This window comes from Agelaius phoeniceus, chromosome 9, assembly GCF_051311805.1.
Source record: "Agelaius phoeniceus isolate bAgePho1 chromosome 9, bAgePho1.hap1, whole genome shotgun sequence".
In the NCBI taxonomy this organism is placed as follows: Eukaryota; Metazoa; Chordata; class Aves; order Passeriformes; family Icteridae; genus Agelaius; species Agelaius phoeniceus.
This window is the reverse complement of record NC_135273.1, coordinates 7078704-7098306: the sequence shown is the minus strand read 5'-3', so window position 1 is coordinate 7098306 and position 19603 is coordinate 7078704. Positions and strand designations below refer to the sequence as shown.

The 19603-nt window shown below is 41.6% G+C and overlaps 1 protein-coding gene across 1 annotated transcript; it reads left to right on the top strand.

Annotated features, from left to right (window-relative positions):
* The first annotated feature begins 8035 nt into the window (after positions 1-8035).
* LOC129123479 (pancreatic lipase-related protein 2-like) lies at positions 8036-18375 on the top strand. The gene is made up of 13 exons (XM_077183561.1): positions 8036-8059; positions 8156-8204; positions 9018-9172; positions 10169-10294; positions 11779-11913; positions 13683-13791; positions 14501-14617; positions 14693-14815; positions 15790-15908; positions 16590-16719; positions 16912-17023; positions 17563-17730; positions 18235-18375. Exons 1-13 carry the CDS (start codon positions 8036-8038, stop codon positions 18296-18298), a joined length of 1431 nt encoding a protein of 476 aa, XP_077039676.1. The 3' UTR covers positions 18299-18375.
* Positions 18376-19603: the final 1228 nt, after the last annotated feature.

Sequence of the window (19603 nt, the reverse complement as noted above, 5' to 3'; positions counted from 1 at the left end):
CCAGACTTATCTAATGAGCTGCATTGTTCTGAGCACAACAATTAATGTGTCCCATGCCTGCTGCCAAACCTGCCTCTTCCAGTCAATGAAGGTAGACTCGAGGGTCAAGAATTTCTTATTAGCTGGATCTCTTCTGCCTTATCTGAAATTACACACACGTTGTCAGTGTAAGCAGAAATTAAATATGGGATGCAGTCCCTTACTGGCCAGTGCTCCCTCCACATTCCTCTCAGAGTTCCTTCTAATGATTATTTTCATGTATGGCACTGCCTTGCACCACTCTACCAAGAACCAGACCCAGACCCAAACACTCCTGTAGGTGCCATGAGCCACAGGGACTGACGGACACTCCTGACTCAGTTTTTCCAATGCCTGGCAGGCTGGTTGCCTTACATACAATTCAGTATATGGAGAAACATTTTTTTGGGGGTGTAATTTCTGAAATATCTTCTTTCAGGCAATGCACATATCTCAGGACCACAAATTGGCTCCTTATGTGAACCACAGACCCAGCCCAAGCGACTTCCTGCCCTCAGGCACTTGCACCACTCCCTGTTAAGGGTGACAGTCCTTCCTACCCAGGTGATTATGGCAGCACTCATCCTGCAGACAGCACTGTGGGGACTTGAGGCCTGCTCAGGAACTGAAAGAACTCGGTTCTGACATGGCTGTGACTCACAATCTGCAGAGCACAGAAGAGAATCTGGGATTTACATGATGGACAAGGCATGAAAAGATGAATGACATGATTATCATCACCCTATCCTTCTCCTGGAACAACTCTGAATGAAAGTGCTTGTGGTTTCTCTGATCTAGGTGGATCACAATAATGTCAGTTTACACCAGTTATATCCAGAGTATGCCAGCTGATAAGAGAGCTTGGTACAGAGACACCTAAAGTGTAAATCCCACATGGCCTAAGAGGACAAAATGGTAGTGGGTACACAGGGCTTGAGGAACTGCACTAGTAAAAACTCAGATACTCGTATTACCCCTAAGTTGTGTTACTATTTTTCCTATTCCTTTCTTTTAAAAGAAGCTAGTCTTCCCTTGATTAAAAAAAAAAAAAAAATTAAAAATACAAGGAGGTTTGATTGCATGAAAATGTACCAGGGTTTGCTTTGACAAGGCATGCTCACCAGGCAGCTACCCAAAAGGCAGCTGGTGGCTGCTGGGGGGGACACAGAGGAAGGAAATAAAGCTCCTTCTCTGAGCTGCCCAGCAGTGGAGGGTCAGTCACTACCTGCACCACCAGCCCACAACAAGCAGGTATCTCAGGACAGAATTCCATGCTGGATCAATGTCACACACAACAACCCCTCTGAGGGGCTCAAACAGCCTCACTCTGCTTGTCTTCAAACTAACAAAACTTCAGGAGGGGAAAACCTTGCTGAATTACACACAAGGAGAGAAAAGGAAAGGCAACATCTGTTCTAGCCAGCACTGAGGGGATCACTCTTCCAGAGGCTCTCACTCACCCACCCCAAACCTGTAATTAGACACCGTGTGGGCAGGCCTGCACCTCCTGTCGTGGCACTGATTCCAAGTGAAAAAGGCCAGCAGCCACCAGGATTTGACAGGGAGCTGGCTGAACAGAGCCTGCCAAGCACCAACCCCTTCTGCATTCACAGTGGTAAGTGCTGAAAAATCGCTGGGCTTTGGGGGTGAGTGTCTGTACAAGCTCTAGGTCAGGATTTCAAGGATTCCAGAGCTTAAAAATAGCCAGGCTGAATGGCGTGGGCCGAGTGAACATGCAAAAAGCAAACAGCAGCACTCGGGGACCTGGGTAGCAGCTAGGAGGCTTAAAACTTTTCAATTCCAGGAAATCCCAGTAGGGGATGAGAATTTCTGGGCTGTGACAATGCAGTGCAGCTAGGAAAACAGGGTGGGTTCAGTGGGGCTAAGGTAATCTGAGACTCAATACATCCCTGTTTTTAAAGGAAGAACAAAATGACAGTATTTGCAGCTGGTGGCTGGATTTCTTTCATTTTTAAGGGAAAATGCATTCAAGTAACAACAGAAATGAATAAGGAGGATAAAACAGGCTACATATTTCAGCATTATTAGGAGCACTGAAAATTTAAAGGGAGAATGGAAATGGGGAAGAATTCTAGAGCTGTTTTGTGGAAGAATGTGAAAAATTAGACTTTTTTTGCTAGACTGCTGTGCCCAGGGGAACTTGAACTAGTCATTGACAAGGGTTATTCTGCACTTCAAAAATGGACAACAAAAGGACAGCAGTGTTGGTCTTGGAGCTGACTAAGTTTAAAAGCAGCTTAATCATGGAGATGGACAGTGGAGATCACCCAGGGAAGACAGATTAGTGACCAGATCGTGGCTGAAGGCTCCCTGGCTACACAGAATTGGCACAGCCACTTCCCCAAACTGAATCACTTTTGTTGTTGGTTTGTTTTGGGGTTTTTATGATGCTTGTAGTTAGATTAAATTATCATAATTGCCTCTGTAAACTTGAATGTATGAATACCATGTAAGGTCAAGGTGAGAACCCTATTATTTAGGAAATCTGAACAAATTCTGCACAGTAGGAAGCCAGACTTGTTATTAAATTTGTTTTCTTCACTGTTATCCTACAATTTCTTCAGGTTGTTCTCGTGTTCTAAGCAACTGACCTAAACAACTTAAATCTTACTGCACCCTCCAACATACCTACCTAACCTTTTATTGGAGCTCTTCCCACATTAAATGCCTCAAGAAAATAATTTGCATCACTATTCTGAGTCATTCAGGTCAATGTCCTAGTCCACTGTTTCAGATTCAGTTTAAGAGGTCAATTGGCACTCAGAAAAATCTCCTACCCAGAGCAGACAATGTGTGTGAGCCCTGCCTTGCCATGGTTACTACTTTGTATTGGGTGCTTTGGAGGAAAAAAAAAAATCTGCAAAAGGTTCTGCACATCTTTGCTCTGCTACAAAATTGATTTCTCTAATATTAAATCTGTGGCTTCAATTAAGGCCAGTACCCTCCTGCAGAACTTCACTGTACCTAAAACTGGTGAGCAAGCAGAAAGGAGGCTGACCAATGCCAAGATGATTTTTACTTGTTTTTGCTCATTTGTACTGAAGCACTGTCAGAACCTTCATCCAGAACCCTGCATTGAGTCCATGGGGAGTAGCTGGAGATGAAATTAAGTCTTTAACAATTATGCCAATGACTCTGCTACCTGAGTTATCCCACCATACCACCAGCATTTTCCTCAGTACTCTGCACACCAGTTTTGAGTATTTGATAGTTATTTCATAGTCTGCTCAAGCAGTGTGCCTGAGCCACTGACTGTGGGCTGTGCCTAGGAAAAATTGTATTCTTTCTGTGCTTGTATAGAGTGGGCTGAACAACAAAATTACATTCAAATAAACAACTAAAAATCATATTGTACTTTCAGGTATTCACATATGTAATAAAGGATAAATATGTACATGATAACCATTATGAGGCCTAAAGATACTATTGTAATTTTTTTTCATTTTCTTTCTTTTACCATTTAAAGTAATGTTCAATACTTGGGTGTGGAAGTAATTCTCTAAATGCCTCACATTCAAAGCCATGCAAGAATTTGCTGGGAGAACAAGGAATTTAACCTACAACTCCTATATCCAAAGCATATATGTTAAACTCTGGGTGGGTTCTCCTCCTTTGTATTGATTTACAATTTTAACTGAACGCTGAGCCAAGCTGCTGAAAAATAAAAAATACTTAAATAAAACAATGGAAAGACAGAACTGCAAAAATATCCTCTGTTTAAGGACAATGCCAGTGCAGGGAATATAGGAAGTGTGGTTGCAGTGGTAAGGCAAGAAAAAAATTGAGAAAAAAGAAATCACATATCAAAAGGACCTGAAAGGAGGTAGAGAACTTAAACTTCAGTATTGAAGGGGATAAAGCAGACCTGAAAGCTGGAAAGCAGTATTCTCCCAATTTTATGTGTGGAAAGAAAGAATAACAAGTTCCTTGGCACTTCAAAAGTCACTGCTAATACATTAGCAAGGCTTTAAAGGTCTTTGCAGTTACAGCTTCCTCAAATGTTCACCTGAGATCTGCAAACATGATATGCAGCATGACAGCATTTAATTCTCCAAACACCTAAAACAATCCTCCATCCAAAAACTGTACATTTTTACTACACTTTAGCCTAGATGTCAGCATTTTTCCAGTCTGAGCACGTGTCCAGTTAATATCAGTGCTGAAAGCTGGCATTCAGTGTAATGCCAGAAACTGATTCCTCTAAAACCTTTGTCAGTGATGGCCCAGCATGAGCAGTGAGTAAAGAAACCCCTGAAGCTAAAAAGCTAAAAAACCAGAATCACACCTTGATGGTGGTAAGCTCTGAGATATGATCTGATAATGGTATATGACATTATATGGTATATGACATGATGGTTCACAGCAGCAAGAATTGTGTTTGTAAACCCAGGAGCTGCCTTCTCGTTCTTCCAACTAAAGCCTGAAATGCAATAATTACTCAATTTTTAATCTACTTAATCCATGCGTTTAATTTTAATCTACTTAACTGTTGTAGTATTGCGTGTTTATAATTTTACTTTCTTAATCAAAATATCAAGTGGCAGAGATCTTCCTAAAATCCGAGTATCATGTGGCTTAAAATGTTGATCTTCTAAGGCTGTCAGTTCATTTGTCATGTCATGTAAGTGAATTCAATTATACAGTTTAATCTTCACAATTTTTCTTTCATGAATGACTGGAGAAACTCTCCTGTGGAGAATTTCTTTACTCTGCCTCAGGTTGATGCTGGACTGAAGTTCCACAGGTCTGAAATTCCTCAGGTCATTCATCCTAATTTTTTACCTAATATCATATTAGTTTCCTTCAAAATATATATCTGGACTTTTCCTACAGATCAATAACTTTTCTAAAAAAATACCAATAGTTTTTTTGATAGTTTCTTTTTTTTAAAGAATCTCAGCTATGAGTTACTGAAGTCCAGTGATTTTTGAATTTCCAGCTCCAACAGTTCTTCTACATCAGATCTAAAACAATTGTCTGAACAGAGAATCACTGTGAGTTCTTTTTTTTCCCTGCTGTGAACTTCACCTGGTTTTGGTAAAGATAGACAAAAAAAATGTATCTTCTTAATTCTTTCATGCATCAAATATTTTTCCTTAATTCCAATGCCCATAAATTATACATGTTGACATTTCCCTGTGAAATCTGTGTATCTTTTAGCCATTAATTCCCAGCTACCAATATTACTAATTTTTGCCCCCCTGTTTTCTTCTCATTTCTTCCACTTCACCAAGTTACCCATAGGTTTTTAATTTATTTTCTATTGCTTTCCTTTTTCAGCATAAATCTCTCCAATTTTCATTAAAGAAAACAGCAGCCATTTTTGTATCCTGGTACTGCCCACCAGAAAAAGAGATAACAAGTGTTATAAGAGAATGGTGAGTAAAATTCTTAGCAATTCAATACATAGCAACTGTTGTTTAAAATGTTTAAAAAAAAATCTGTTTATGGCAGTGAAATCATTGGGTTAAAATGGTGATAAAGGGAACTCCTGAGATTTGGCCTTGCTTCTCATTAAGGCTGTGTGTGCCTGCTTGTGTGCATGTCCTCAGGAAGGTGTGTGGGTACATGTGTGGGACTTAGAAATGCACTGCAGACACTCATTATGCAGACTTTCTCATATCTCCCCAGCCCCAGCTGTGGCCCATGAGTCACTGATTGAGCAACAGTGTCCTGAAGGTGACTTGATGTCCTGTTCAGAGGAGCCACCACTGCTCCAGTGCAGCTTTTATACAATAGGATGGCAGGCTAGGAATATTTGCACTTTTTTTTTTTTTTTTTTTCTAGGCTGAACATCAATTTAAGAATCTTTAGTGCAGGTTTTGCATGTGTTCTGTGCATTGAGGTGCTGCCTGAGCTCAGCACAGAGCAGCCTCCTGCCAGCAGCCCTGGGTAGGCTGAGCTCTCATTCACAAACAAGTCCTTCCAGTTCCTCTTGTTCAGCACTACGCCTCCCAAGTGCCCAGTGGAAGAATTTTCAAATTGCATGCTGCCTGAACTCTTTTTGCATAGTTTTTTAACCTCTTTGCAATCTTTTCGTCATTAACATGGACTGATACAGAAATGCTTCCCACTAAAAAAATTATATTCTACCCAAACTACAACTCTCTTAATTACAGAATGTATCAACATCCCATAATTGATAAAATTTCTGCTACTCCTTTTATTTCCCTGGCCACATGTTCATTTCTATTTTCTGTCTTCAAAGGAAGATCCTTTGAAGGAAATTACTGACCACTTTTATTTTGCAATGACCTCCCACATCTCGTTAAATCACTTGCCTTTCAGATTTTGGGTCTGCAAAGAAATTCTACTCTCCTTCCTGCTGTAGTGTTCCTGACAGGGACTGTCCATCTCCTGGGTGGGAGGGCTGCCCATTAATATTAAGATATCCTGTGGAGCTCTCCAGTTCATTTGATGAGCCACATCAGCTGTGATTTTCCTGCCCTGTCATCAGGTTCTCATCAGGATGATGGGCACTGTGACAGACATTCCAGCTGCATGGAGCTGCTCCTTTTGGCTAACAGCTGGGACCTCTCTGTTCCTGCCCTTCACCAGCTGCTTAGAATAGCTCCTGATCCTTTCCCCTCCTATTTTGCTGCCAGACTTCCTCTCTGCTTTCCACTCTCCTCTCTGGTAACTACATCAATACATGAGGTTTAGGATCAGAACTGTATTTCTGAGGAAATTTCATGATTCCTCTCAGCTCTGCACTCTGCAGCTCCTGCTCACTGCTGAGATATTCATCCTCACTCCTCTGCCCTAACACATAAACAAAACAAGCTCTTACCAAACAGGGACTTCAGAGTTTATTAGAGAGTGCTCTGACCTATCCTGTTTGGCTTTGTTAGGAAACCATGTTATTACAGCCAGGTAATCCCACTTCCATCAAAAACAAGCACAGAGGTGGATCACACCTTCCTCCTGTTGACACGTGTCACACAGGCTTCAAGGACAAATCCTGTAAAATTACCAATTGTTTCTTCTTTGTTTCTGAAAGCATTTTGTAGTGTCAGGGACCCCTGAGGTGTTGTGTTTCTGGCTTTCTCACACCTGTAAAAACATCCCTGGGAGAGTGCTATGCACATAGTGGGATTATAACTACTGAATTTACCACTTTTTCTTAATATTTCTAATGAGCTATCCCAGTGGCCAGGGGTGACAACTTTTTGGTTTAAAAGTAAAGCAGTATGTTGGGATGTGGGTGCCATAGGAACCTAAAAGGAAATTGAGAACAGTGACTGAGGCAAACAAGAGGGGAGGAGGTGAAATTAATGGAAGTTCTGCCACGGAAAAGCCCAGTAAGGAAAGTGTAGAGGAAAGGAATCTGATCAGAGTTTTTCTTGCAGTGTGGAGCCTAAGCTTCCCAGAGTGCAGACCTCACCAAGTTATTTGCACCATTGTGCTCGTTGTACCCCACCTCTCACCTCTCCCACCACAGCTGGAAAAAAGATCAGGAAGCTGTGATCTGATTGACTCCAGCAGCAGCCAGCATGCAGTATTGTCTGTGCAAGAAATGCAGTGAGCAGCAAATCTGAGTGGTGGGGAAGGATCCCTCTGTTACTCCTGTGCTGAGAATGACACAGGAACAGGTGGGAGGCACTACTGTAGAAAGAGTAAAGAAGGTTTATTAAAGAGAACTGCGTGGTTTTTATAGAGTGATATGATAGATTCAATTTGATTGGCTAACTAACAAAAACACCTTCCTCACACACTGTCCTTGAGAAGAATAGACAGACAAGGTAGAAAAACCACTTGCACATTGTTTATACTTAACAAGTTATCGCATCCTTACAACTCTAAAAATTTTGACAAGCTGCTGTGAGAAACACTTGCTGTTTCACTGTCTCTGTCCCATGGCATCCACATCCCTTCCCTCATCCTGCTGGGAACACTGCCCCTCAGGCAGCCCAGGACGTGTGGGGCACATTGTTTTATGGTCAGTTGGTGTCTGCCAGGACCCCCAGGCCTCCTTCTGGCTGATGTGCACAGACCAATGCGTGAGGTTATTCCTCTTCAGGTGAAGGTCTTTGCATTTCTCTTTGTATTACACTCTTTTTAAAAGGACAAAACACTCAAAACAAGCTGCTTAACCCGTGTATTCAATTTGCTTTAGGTTGTTGGAATGTGGATTGTTGCCCTTTATCTCCTTGGCACAGTAGCAGGTGAGAAATTGTATCTTTAAATACTGCCACTGTAAAGTGAATTCAGATGAAGTGGTACATAGCAGATGATAACTGTTATTTTCCTTTACATTGAAATTGTAGTATGATTTGTGGGTCATGGTAGGGCAATGTCTGTTACAGTGCATGGAACTAATGCTAAAAGGCTCTGCTATGTTTAAAATTTATTTTTAAGAGTACAAGAGACATAACTCTGTGCTGAAAATCCACAGAGAAATTCAGAGTTGTGTGTCCTATTTCTATCAAGGCAATGCAAGATCTGTTTTTATATTGCTGCTCTATACAAAGAACTGACCAGCAGCAGGGTGCTCAGCACACCAATGCTAAAACATAAAAGTTGAGTGTAAGTGAGCACGAGACCCACTTGATCTAGAAAAAACAGCTATATTGAAGGAAATATTCACATCAATCTTTGTACAAGGTTACCTTCATTCCCATGACAGAGACACAATGCTTTGGAGTAGAAGGTATGCAGGAGAAACTCTAGCAAGCATTTCTTACTAGGCTGTTTTGAAAAAGGAACTGAACAAATCCCTTACAAGCCTAGAAAGTGGTGTCAAAACACTGTGTGGGCCTTTACTTGGTTTATCCTCCTTTTCTTGGTTTATTTAGCTCTGCTTGTGTTCCCATTTGAGGCAATACACACAAAGGACATATAAATGACTTTTTAAAAATTAATTTTAAAATCTATCATAAAATTAAATCCTTAGTTTTTTGCTCTTCAAACTGCTTAATCTCAAATACATCATCAAGAAGAGAGTCATTCCTATAAACAAGTTGTTTCTTCTGCTCCAGGTAAAGAAGTTTGCTACCCCAGGCTTGGCTGTTTTACAGATGACCCACCCTGGTCTGGGGTACCAGGGAGGCTTCTGACAGGTTTGCCTGATCCCCCAGAAGAAATGAACATCAGCTTCTCTCTCTACACCAGAGAAACAGGAAACAACTCACAGGTGACATTTATTTTTGACATCAAAAGCTGACTGAACCTAAAAATGCTTGTTTAACTTGTTACAAAGTCTGTGTCAGTCACCATAGGCAAACAAGTCGAATCAGAAGTTAGTTTGAAGGTACACTAATGAATATACTTTGAGGTAAAACACAAAAAAATATTATGAATGAACTGTGGGGCACAAGAAATTTCCTGATATTTTCCTGAAATTTAGGGTATAGGTTATGGGAGACTACCTTTTGCATGTATTTAAGTCTCTGAGGAAGGTTGCAGCACATGGGATACACTCAGCAGCAGGTTGCTCAGCACTTCTGGTGCAGATAAAATAAATCAAAATACAGCTTCCACTACTTCCCATTAAACTTTAGCATATCTATGATCTAGGACACAGCCCTTCCACACCCAAACTCCCTGAGCTCACATCACAGCCCCTGTATTTGTCTGAAAACAATACAGACAGATAACATTCTCAAGAAAAAAATAGATAATTAAGTAGCTTGCAGCAGTGTGTGAAGATCAGCCCCACCCCTGCTGCTTGCAGCCCTTGCATGAATCTCTTCCAGCTTTTCTGGAGTGGCTAATGAGGAAAACAGGCTGCAGCTTGGAAACAGAGCAGCACTGAAGCCAAAGGTCAGGGCAGCAAAGGACAAGCTGGAGCAGGAATTGTGGAGCTGGTGGGCTGCTCCCTGCAGAAACTCACCACCTCAGGCCAAGAGACACCCTGTGGCCATGTGGCACTTTTAGGTTGCTTCACATCCTGCAAAAGAGTGTCCTTCATGCAGAGTGATGGGAGCAGCAAAAACCACAAGAGCTCAGTTTCTGTGGAAACCATAGTGGAAGTGAGAAAGATGAGATTTTTGATCCCTGAGTTCCAAAAACCACAGACTTTGTCCTGTCAAAGTAGAGTCCCTTAGTCCTGAGGCTATGACCTAGCTGACCTTTTTTAATGTTTGAAAGTAGGAACAGATAAAACCTTTTTTTTTTTTTTAACTTATAGGTGATCTCAGCGATAAACTCCTCGACCATCCAGAAGTCACATTTTTCCTCACATAGGAAAACCTCCTTCATCATTCATGGATTTGGCAGCACTGGAAAAACAGGCTGGGTGGTAGAAATGTGCTTGGTATGAGACAGTATCCTCTGGTTCCCATCATCTCTCTTGGTATCCTTTAGGCATTAATGCCCACCATGCATTTTACAGTTCTTTAGGCAGTAGAAGATACAAACCAAGAATTAAATTTCACACACACCAGTGTTCCCACTCGGGAAGGTGCAGCATATCAAGGTCCCTTGGTCCTCTGTGGCACAGTTTTTCTCTAGAGTTCCCATTTGCAAACCCTGCAGATCAGATCAAGGCAATATCTGAGCAGAGCTGTCCCCAGCCTCTCACCCGTGTGCAGACATGGGGTTAGACACCAAACCACAGCTGCTCCCAGGAGCAGAAACTTCCCTCAGTCCAAGGGCCCTCCTGACTGTAAAGCTCAAGTTTCAGTCTATAAATACAACCCTGGCTCACCACTATTTGTTCTTAGAGAAAAACAAAACCAACACAAACAACAACAAAACCCAAACAAACAAACATAAGAATACCACCAAAATTTTTGCTTTTTGTTTGGTTACAGAGTCCGATGGAAAAAACATTTCAAATATGAAATGTGGAAGCTCCCACAAAACCAGCAGTGTACCTTGGCTCTGGCAGACAAGCAAGATCTGCTCTACCTGCTGCTGCTTCTGTGCTGGCAGGGAAAAGGCCAAGCTGGGAAAAGACACCACTGGATTTTAAGTCACAAATTGACAGCACTACTTCTGTTCACAGATCTATGAACACTTTTAATCTGAAGTACTAAATTTCCTTTTTCTCTTTTTTTTCCAATTGAAAAGAAACAGCAGTTCTTTCTGGCTCTCTACACTACAAACTTATGGTCCCCACAGAAGAGGAGTGAGTCCAGGATCCATTATAGTTTCACTTCTGTTTTCCTTGCCATTCACCTTTGGCTGGTTTTCATGGATTGATTTTTGTTACCACTCCTTGTTCTATCTCAAACCCTAAGTGAACCTTATTCACAGAAAACTGTAACTGCAGACTAACATGATTCTTCCACTGGAAAAATCACTATCTCTGCAGGACTGTGCCCAGTACCAAATTGACCAATGCTTGCTTTGATGAAATAGAATCTTTCTTCTCTCCTCCAAATTCTTTTGAGTCTGACATAACTTTGACAGTTTTAATCCCAGTTGGTAAATAAAACAGTATACTTCTTATACAATTTAGTTAAACTACCAATGTCCCTCAAAGAAAGCCACAATACTGTACAAAGAATCTACTGTGCAGCTGTATGGCATTTCAGAAGCATTTCAAATATAGAAATTGTTTATAAAGTAAAATATTTTTATTACAGTTTTCATAATTGATATTTTTTGAGGAATGGCTTGTTGCATTCTGTCTTGTAAGATCTGTTTCAGTGTGGTACAGGCTACAGTGAAGAGTCCCTTTTAGTAAAGAATGAGAAACTTATGTTACATTTTAATCCTTAGTCCAGTTGAAGTTGAATCTCTGATTGCTATTTTGTTTCTTTAAATACTTTGCTTTGTGCGTTCCCACGTCAGCTGTTACTGGAGGTGGAAAACATCAACTGCATTGCTGTGGATTGGAAAGAGGGAGCAAAAGGCACCTACGTCAGTGCAGTGAACAACATCCGTGTGCTGGGGGCTGAGGTTGCTTATTTCATAACAGCTCTGCAGGTAAAGGACCCTTCACCTTTATTATTTCATAACAGCTCTGCAGGTAAAGGACCCTGCTGCCATTCCCTGCTTCAGCTCCTGCCATTTCTCAGTGCAGTGCTGGGGCTGTGGCACTGCTGCCTGCGGTTTGCACCTTGGCCAGTACGGTCAGGCAGGGCTGTACAGCTGAGATCCAGATAATTATACTAATTATCAGCCCTGTGAGGACTCCTCACAGCCTCAAAGGACTCAGATGAAGCTGAGACCGAGGAGATGTCCCTATTAATTAGAGACAGTAGGTGGCAACATCTCCATATGATGTTACAGGCAAGCCAGCATTCCGTGGAAACGAGGCGAGTTCAGCGCTAACCTGTTTCCCAGCATTATATACCTGTGCCAGAAGTGCATTAATATCTCAGCTTAGCACCACCAAAACGGGCTGCCTTACTTAATAATTCCATGTTTGCTGTCTGCAGGCACCATAAACTGTGCAGCTGCCTCCTGGCTGTGAGCCCTGTGAGTTCCCAAAGGCAGGTGTTCACTTTTGCACACAGAGTGCAGAACTGCTCACTTGCAAGGTTTGTGCAGCAGCATTTCCCACTGATTTCAGAAAGACTGTGGGGTACTTGGAGCAGCTGAAAATCAGAATCTTGCCTGGCACTGGACTTGACCCTGGCCAGGAGTTGTTCATCTTAAAGTGTGCAGCAAGAGGAAGTTCAGAGCCCGTGAGGCAAAGTGCCAACCTTGCAAGAACCTGAGGCTCAAAGAACACTTTACCAAAATCTACTGTTCCTTCCCAGGAAAATCATGTGTAGCCTCACACATTTGGCTTCTGGATCTTTCTCCTCTATGTCTAAATATCAGGTCATTTGAAGATGTGTTCAGTTCCTTATTTACTGTGTTTACATGTTTCTGCATCATGTGCAGTCTAGGGCACCCTTTCTTCCCTTACAAAAATGCATAAATGATGCTTAGACTTCCTTTTCCCTAATATAAAAATGTCTGGAGTTTCATTGTCAGAAAGGTTCAACTGCTTTGTAAATGGAAGCACTGCAGTAAAATGTTCTCAAAGGAATCTGGCACCTAACAATAAAGGCAGACAGGACCATTCTCCAGATCTGCTTTAATTTTGGTACACACATTACAAAACTTAATGTAAAAAACTCAAGCATTTAGCAACTTTTTTGGTTTTGGTTGCTACAAAACTCAATGAATATCCTTCCACCTTCAATGCAAGTATAATATCTCAGCAGTGAGATGTTTTACAGCTTGTACAACATCTTGAGACCTTGTACAGCTGACACCTGGCTAAGAGGAGAATGGATGTCACCCCACCTGAGCTTGGCAGTGAAAATCTTATTCATTATATGATCACATATTCTAAATAGACATGGAGAATAGATATGTCATAAAAAAAGGGCTGCAAAGTAGAATAAATAAAGAAAAAAGTAAGATCATTTTTATGGAAGATGACATTAGACACTGATCCAAATGGGAAAGATGGTCCATAATTTGTCACACAGGATAATGGAATACAGCAAGCATATGCCAACACTATAGCAGTGAACCCTTCATCACTATGCATGTAAAATTCCAGATGGGATCATTTTTCTGTCAATTCTTAGTGTAATTCAAACAGCAATTAACTCAAGGAACTCCCCCTCTGTTTGCTATGCAGAAAGTCGGCCTAGATGTTCCCAGAGGCCCATAATGTCAGACCTTCTCTTTGCTTGTTATTCAAAGCCTGTGTTCTTATCTCCTACCACCACCACCACCACTTTAATGGTCAGAAAATGTTCGGGTACTCCCCTTATGAAATCCATTTAATTGGCCACAGCCTGGGAGCACACACTGCAGGAGAGGCAGGAAGAAGGATCCGAGGCATCCGACGGATAACAGGTAATGGATAACTCTGCTCACCAAGATGCAGAGCTGGCAGGGTGTGTTTAAAGGAAAAAAAAAAAACCAAACTTGGAACACACTGGTCTGTAGACTGGAATTTAATTATTGGCAGTGCTGGAGATACCTGTGGTGAGAGCAGACCAAATTTATGCTTCTCAGAAACAGGGTAATTATTACATCTTCTTTCTGTGTTCAGGTGAAGTACTCTTTAGTGGAAGGATAAGCATAGCTAACATGTTTGTAGAATTACCATCATTCACTGGGTTGCATCAAGCCCCATACAAAGACAAAGCCACAAAAACCCTTAGTTTTCCCTATTTACAGCTTTAGAGTCCAGTGATAAGTCCATGGGTAATAAATACCTCCTTCCTAGTAATATAATATGCCATTATATAATCTATTGAAAAAAAATTTACTTCTCTTGGAATAAGTTTTCAGAAAGGTTCACAAAACCATACTATTTGCTTTTTTTCTTTTTTTTTTAATCAACAAAGTGATTTTGAAACCATCATTGCAGGTAAACATGCAATTCCAACACTATAAAAATAGCTTGGAATTCACATCAAATAGCTTGGAGTTCACATCATTATTGGGCTTGCCTTTTGCAAAACTAAACATCTGATTTCATAAGTTGGCAAAAGATATATTAATGTGTGCAACACTTCTCTCTCTCCCTCAACCTATAAATTTGGGTGGTTTTTTTTAGGTTTAGACCCTGCTGGGCCCTATTTTGAAGGTACTCCCCCCGAGGTGAGACTGGATCCTACAGATGCAAACTTTGTTGATGTTATCCACAGCAATGCTGCTCACTTCCCTGCAGCAGGTGAGTGCTCCTGTGCCAGGGGGCACCTGCAGGCATGGGCACCAAGGCACTGACACCTTCCCATGCATCTCTCAGGGTTTGGAATGTATAACACCACTGGGCACCTGGACTTTTACCCAAATGGAGGAACTGTGATGCCTGGATGCGCTGATTTGATTCCAGAGATGAAACAAAGCGATTTTGAAGCCATCATTGCAGGTAAACATGCAATTCCAACACACTTAATGTTTTACTTTTTGTTCAGTTCTGAAATGTGAATGGTGAAAACTGCCCATTGTTTGGGAGAAAACAGAAGAACAGAATTGCTTTTTGCCTTTTTACTCCTAACTTAAAAGGAAGTAAGAAACAACAAAGGCTGGAACAGAACAGTGCTCCGCAGAGAACTCTGCAGGGAAAGGTGGTGTCATACATGCCTAAGCTCTGCTTCTGTAATTTGAAATCAGATGCAGACCCCAAAAAGGCAGGAAGCAGGGGGCCTGCAGGTCCAACAACCCCAGCAGGAGACTTTCCAAGCTGAGAAAGGCCAAATCAGCAGCATGACAGCACCACCTCTGGTTTCTTGCAGGTGCTGTGAAGGGCATTTACACCTCTAAGGCATGAATTAGGTAAAAGCACTGAGTGTTCCCAGGGACTGTACATGCCTCACCTCTGAACCTGAGACTTCTCTATTTTCAGAGATTTTGGACAGTTTAGTGGATTCTCCATGTTCTGTTAAGCCCTTAAAAGTGTAACAAATGGTATCTTGCTATGACATGTCATATATATATATATATATATATATGTATATATATGTGTATATATATATATACATACACATATATATAATGTGTGTGTAGGTATATGTAAATATGGATGTGTGTGCATATATATATATGTATGTATGTATATATGACTGTCTTCTTAAAGGAGACTCTTACATCATAGCAAACCAGTGCACCTCACTGGAAATCTTAGGGCAATGGTACACTATTCTCCAGACAAAACACAAAAAACCAGCAATTTCTCCTGCAACAACTAGAAATTCAGACCAAAAAAGAAATTATTACAGGCCCATGCTGCTGTTCTGTTGTGTGCCTGAGCTGTTTCCATGGTGAGACAAGGACAACTCTTGCAGAAGATAAGGGGAGGTTGTTTTATCAAAGCTTGTAAACTTTAAACTTTTTTTCCAACAGATGCTACACTCTTTGGGGGGTGCCACCACTCACGCAGCCACGAGTTTTATTTTGCAAGTATCCTCTACCCCACTGGGTACCTTGCATATCCCTGTGACTCCTATGAAGCCTTTAAGAAAGTAAGTATTTCAGCCTAGGAAGGGCTGAGGTCTCTGGAGCAGCCAGCACTTGGATGCTGGTGGCTGGGGTCCCATGGAGTGGCTGGGAAGGAGGGAGCACAGCACACAGCAGTTCCACTATTCCAGCCTGGAAAAGGAATCCTGAAGCATAAATGGTGTCACCAAAATACTGGGGACAGATATGAAAGCTCGTGGAATTCTCACCCCAAACCTTTCTGCAAAGGGAATGTAAGTTAGGTAGATTTATCCTACTAATTCCTACATTTAGAGCCTCCAGACTCTCTAGTTTGCATTGGGCACTGATTAGAGCTCCTAAACACATTTATGAACGTTGCTCCTTCCATTTTCCCCCATTTGTGAATGCAGGCAAGTCCCCCTTGACTAGGAGGGTAAAACTGGCCTGTATTTTGCACTAGAATCTAACTGAAAAACATTTGAGCTAACAAGTTTCAGGCTATTACCATACACAGGCTCATTATTACCAAACCTGCCCATTCTGCACCCTCTTGGGTGCAGGAGCAATTATCTAAAACAAGTTTGTCAGGTTTTGGTGTTAAGTTATGAAAACACACAGTACTGCCAAAGCTTTGCGAGATCAGAACAGCATCTGGAGCCTTAATTTCATAAGGGCTAGCATGAAAAATAACATTCCTCATTAACTGATGCTCTTATTTTCCCTAGGGAAACTGTTTCCCATGTCCACAGGAGGGATGTCCAATGATGGGGCACTATGCTGACAGATTCCCAGAAAAATTGAAGAGAGTAGACCAAAAGTATTTTTTGAATACAGCAGCAGATGAGCCTTTTGCTAGTAAGTGGGGAAGGTTTGTTGCAGTTGTTCACAAGTTTGAAAAGTGCCTTGATGTGATTTACAGCCCTGCACCTGTGCTGCTTCTATAAATAACTGCTAATAGCCTGACAGAAAATGCTACATGGCTTGTGCAATGTAGCATTAAAGCTCACCAACGATAGTCTGGATTTGTTTTTGTTTTTATTTATGCAGCTTGGAGACAAAAAGTATTTATCAAATTGTCTGGTGTAAAGAAAACGAGGGGGGACATAAACCTGGTTTACTACGACACACAGGGGAACTCAAAAGAATATGAAGTTGCCAGGTAAGCTAGATTAATATTTTTCTGCAGTATTTAATGCTGCTAGCATTAATCTACGTACTTTCCACACATTTAAGCAGTGTTAAGACTCATCCTGCATTGCAGATATTCTGCTTCACATCAGATAGGAAAGAAGTTGTTACTTAAGTAAGAGCCATGAGGGCAGATGGATGGTTGTAAAAGGAAGTGGAAGGCATCTCCATTTCCATGAGTTCTGTGTTTCTGAACTCCAGGTGAGTGATCCCTGCAAACTCAGCACACAGGGGCTCTGGGGACAGCCCCAGTCTCACTCTTGCCACCTCCCCATGGCCTCCTGCCACGGGCACATTTAAAGTGTCCTGTACTGCTTTTCATCCTCTCCTCATTCAGAGCCCTGGTCCAGTGCCCTGTGCTCTTGCAAAGAACACCAAAAATGCAAATTTCTATTGTAAAAAAAGGGAAAACCTGAAAATAATGTGGAGCATGTGATTTATTTCAGCGATCTCTGAACTTAGTGATACCATTTTTAAACTTAGTGATACCATTTTTCCTTCTATGTGCAGTGGAGACCTCTCTCAAGATGATGTTTACACACAGTATCTTGATGTTGAAATCAACCCCAAAAATACTACAAAAATTGAATTTCGCTGGAATAAAGCCATATTCTCTCTGCTCTGGGCAAGACTGGGAGCAGAAACAGTCAATATAATACATGGAGCAGATGGGCATAGGTGAGTGTATCCCATTTAGAGGTCAGAAGGCAAGAGAAAAAGCCCTGTGAGAAAAGATGGAGAAATGCTCCTGAATTTGACACATGGTTTGTAATCAACAATGTGAATTTCAATAAGGAAAAATACAAGGCATTGTACTTTGGACAGAAAAAAATTTAAAAAAAATCAGGTGTTTGACTATGCACCAGGGAATAACTGTCTGGGAAAGAATACAGCAATGAATAATTTGAAATGTTCAGCTTTTCCACAGCAAAACAATTACAAACCAAGATAAAGCATATTAAACCTCAAATTTTACAGCTGGCCCCCAAAAGAAGGAAATTCACCTTGTTACTCGTCATAGCAGATGTTAATAACTTTGCAGCAGGCTATTAGGAAGCCTTCAGTGGGATTATGGGTTGGACTAGCAGCCCTCAAGGTGACAGCTGGCACCCTTTCATTTTTCATTGGGCAAAAAGAGATAAATCTTGATTCAAGCTTTTTTTTTTTTTTTTTCCTTCCCAGGTCAACTCTTTGTGGCCATGGAACTGTGGCATATGGAGAGCCTCAGTTACTTACACCTTGCTAGAGGTCCCCAAGGTCTGTACGTGGCAGCTGAGTAAACCCTGTCTTGTGCATGGAGATCTTGGCACAAAACACAATTAAAGCAACTTAAAAAAAAATAATTGTTGTTCCCTTTGGGTTTTTTTTAGTTCTTTGCAAACACACATATCAATGTTTCTCATGTTTGAGCCACGTTTATTTTGCTTGTAACTGTGGAGCAACCAGAAATCACAGATACTAAAAATCCATTTCAAACAGTGCACAGCTTCACTCTGCCTGTTCTCAAGGTAACAGCTGAGTTCCACCACGCTGGCAGATAAATCTGGGATATTACCAAACACTCTCAAGGCAGCACACGTCCTCAGAGCACCCCTGCAGGTCTGAAACGCCTCCTTTCTGCAGCCTGTGCTGCTGTTGAGGGTTTTGCAGCCCCCCACAGGAGCACTGCCCCCAGAGCATATTCTGGGATGGGGCAGGAGCAGCACAAGGAGCAGCACAAGGAGGTTCCTGCAGCAGGTGAGCACAGCCCTTTGTGCTGCACCTGCCTGAAAAGGCAGACAAGGCAAACATCAGGTGCTCCACACTTGGGAAGGAACTAAACACTGAATCCCAGCTCCTGGGTGCTGTTTAATTTCAAACACAAGCATTTGCAGTGCCCACTGAGAGTCCTGAAGAGAAACTCTGAGTAACCAGCTTTGCAAAACCTGGGACTGACCATTTCACATTTAAAATGGCCATTCCTGCTCTGCAAAGCATGGCATGAGTGAGCCTCCTGCAGCTGTAAGAGACCAAGGCAGTGGATATTTTTCCAAGTATAAAACCCAAACTCTGAGCTAATGAAGAAGGAGTTAATAATTTATTTACTCCCATTCCCCCATGTCTGATAAATGGCATACAAGCACTTGGGCAGATAAAGTTCTAAGAAATAGGGGCAGAAATACTATGAGAAAACATTTATGAGTATAGACTTCTGAATGATTTTTTTTTAAAGAAAAACCCCAGCCTTGCTGTATCCTTGATTAAACACAAGTGTAAAAAAATTAAAAGCATAATTAAACACAAGACTGAGGTTTAGCCAGAGAGACCTGCAGTTCTGAGTCCTGCAAGTCTCCTGGGGATCTGACACATGGCAAGGAAAAGTGAACAATGCTGGGAAGCTCCACAGTGTCCCAAGAGAGAGCCACAGCATCCTGAGCACCAGAAATACAGTCCTCTCCTCTCCTGCTTCCCATTCCAGGCTACACCTTCTTCAGGACTGGAGAAGCATAGCTGTGCCTTAATGTATTACTTTTTTTTTTTAAATCAAAACCCATCCTTTTTCCAAAGCCCC

Excerpts from the sequence above, each read along its gene's own strand:
- LOC129123479 (XM_077183561.1), top strand. The coding sequence starts at position 8,036 with ATGCGTGAGGTTATTCCTCTTCAG. Across the intron at positions 13,792-14,500 it reads AGGCATCCGACGGATAACAG|GTTTAGACCCTGCTGGGCCC; the intron begins GTAATGGATAAC and ends GGTTTTTTTTAG. Across the intron at positions 14,618-14,692 it reads TGCTCACTTCCCTGCAGCAG|GGTTTGGAATGTATAACACC; the intron begins GTGAGTGCTCCT and ends TGCATCTCTCAG.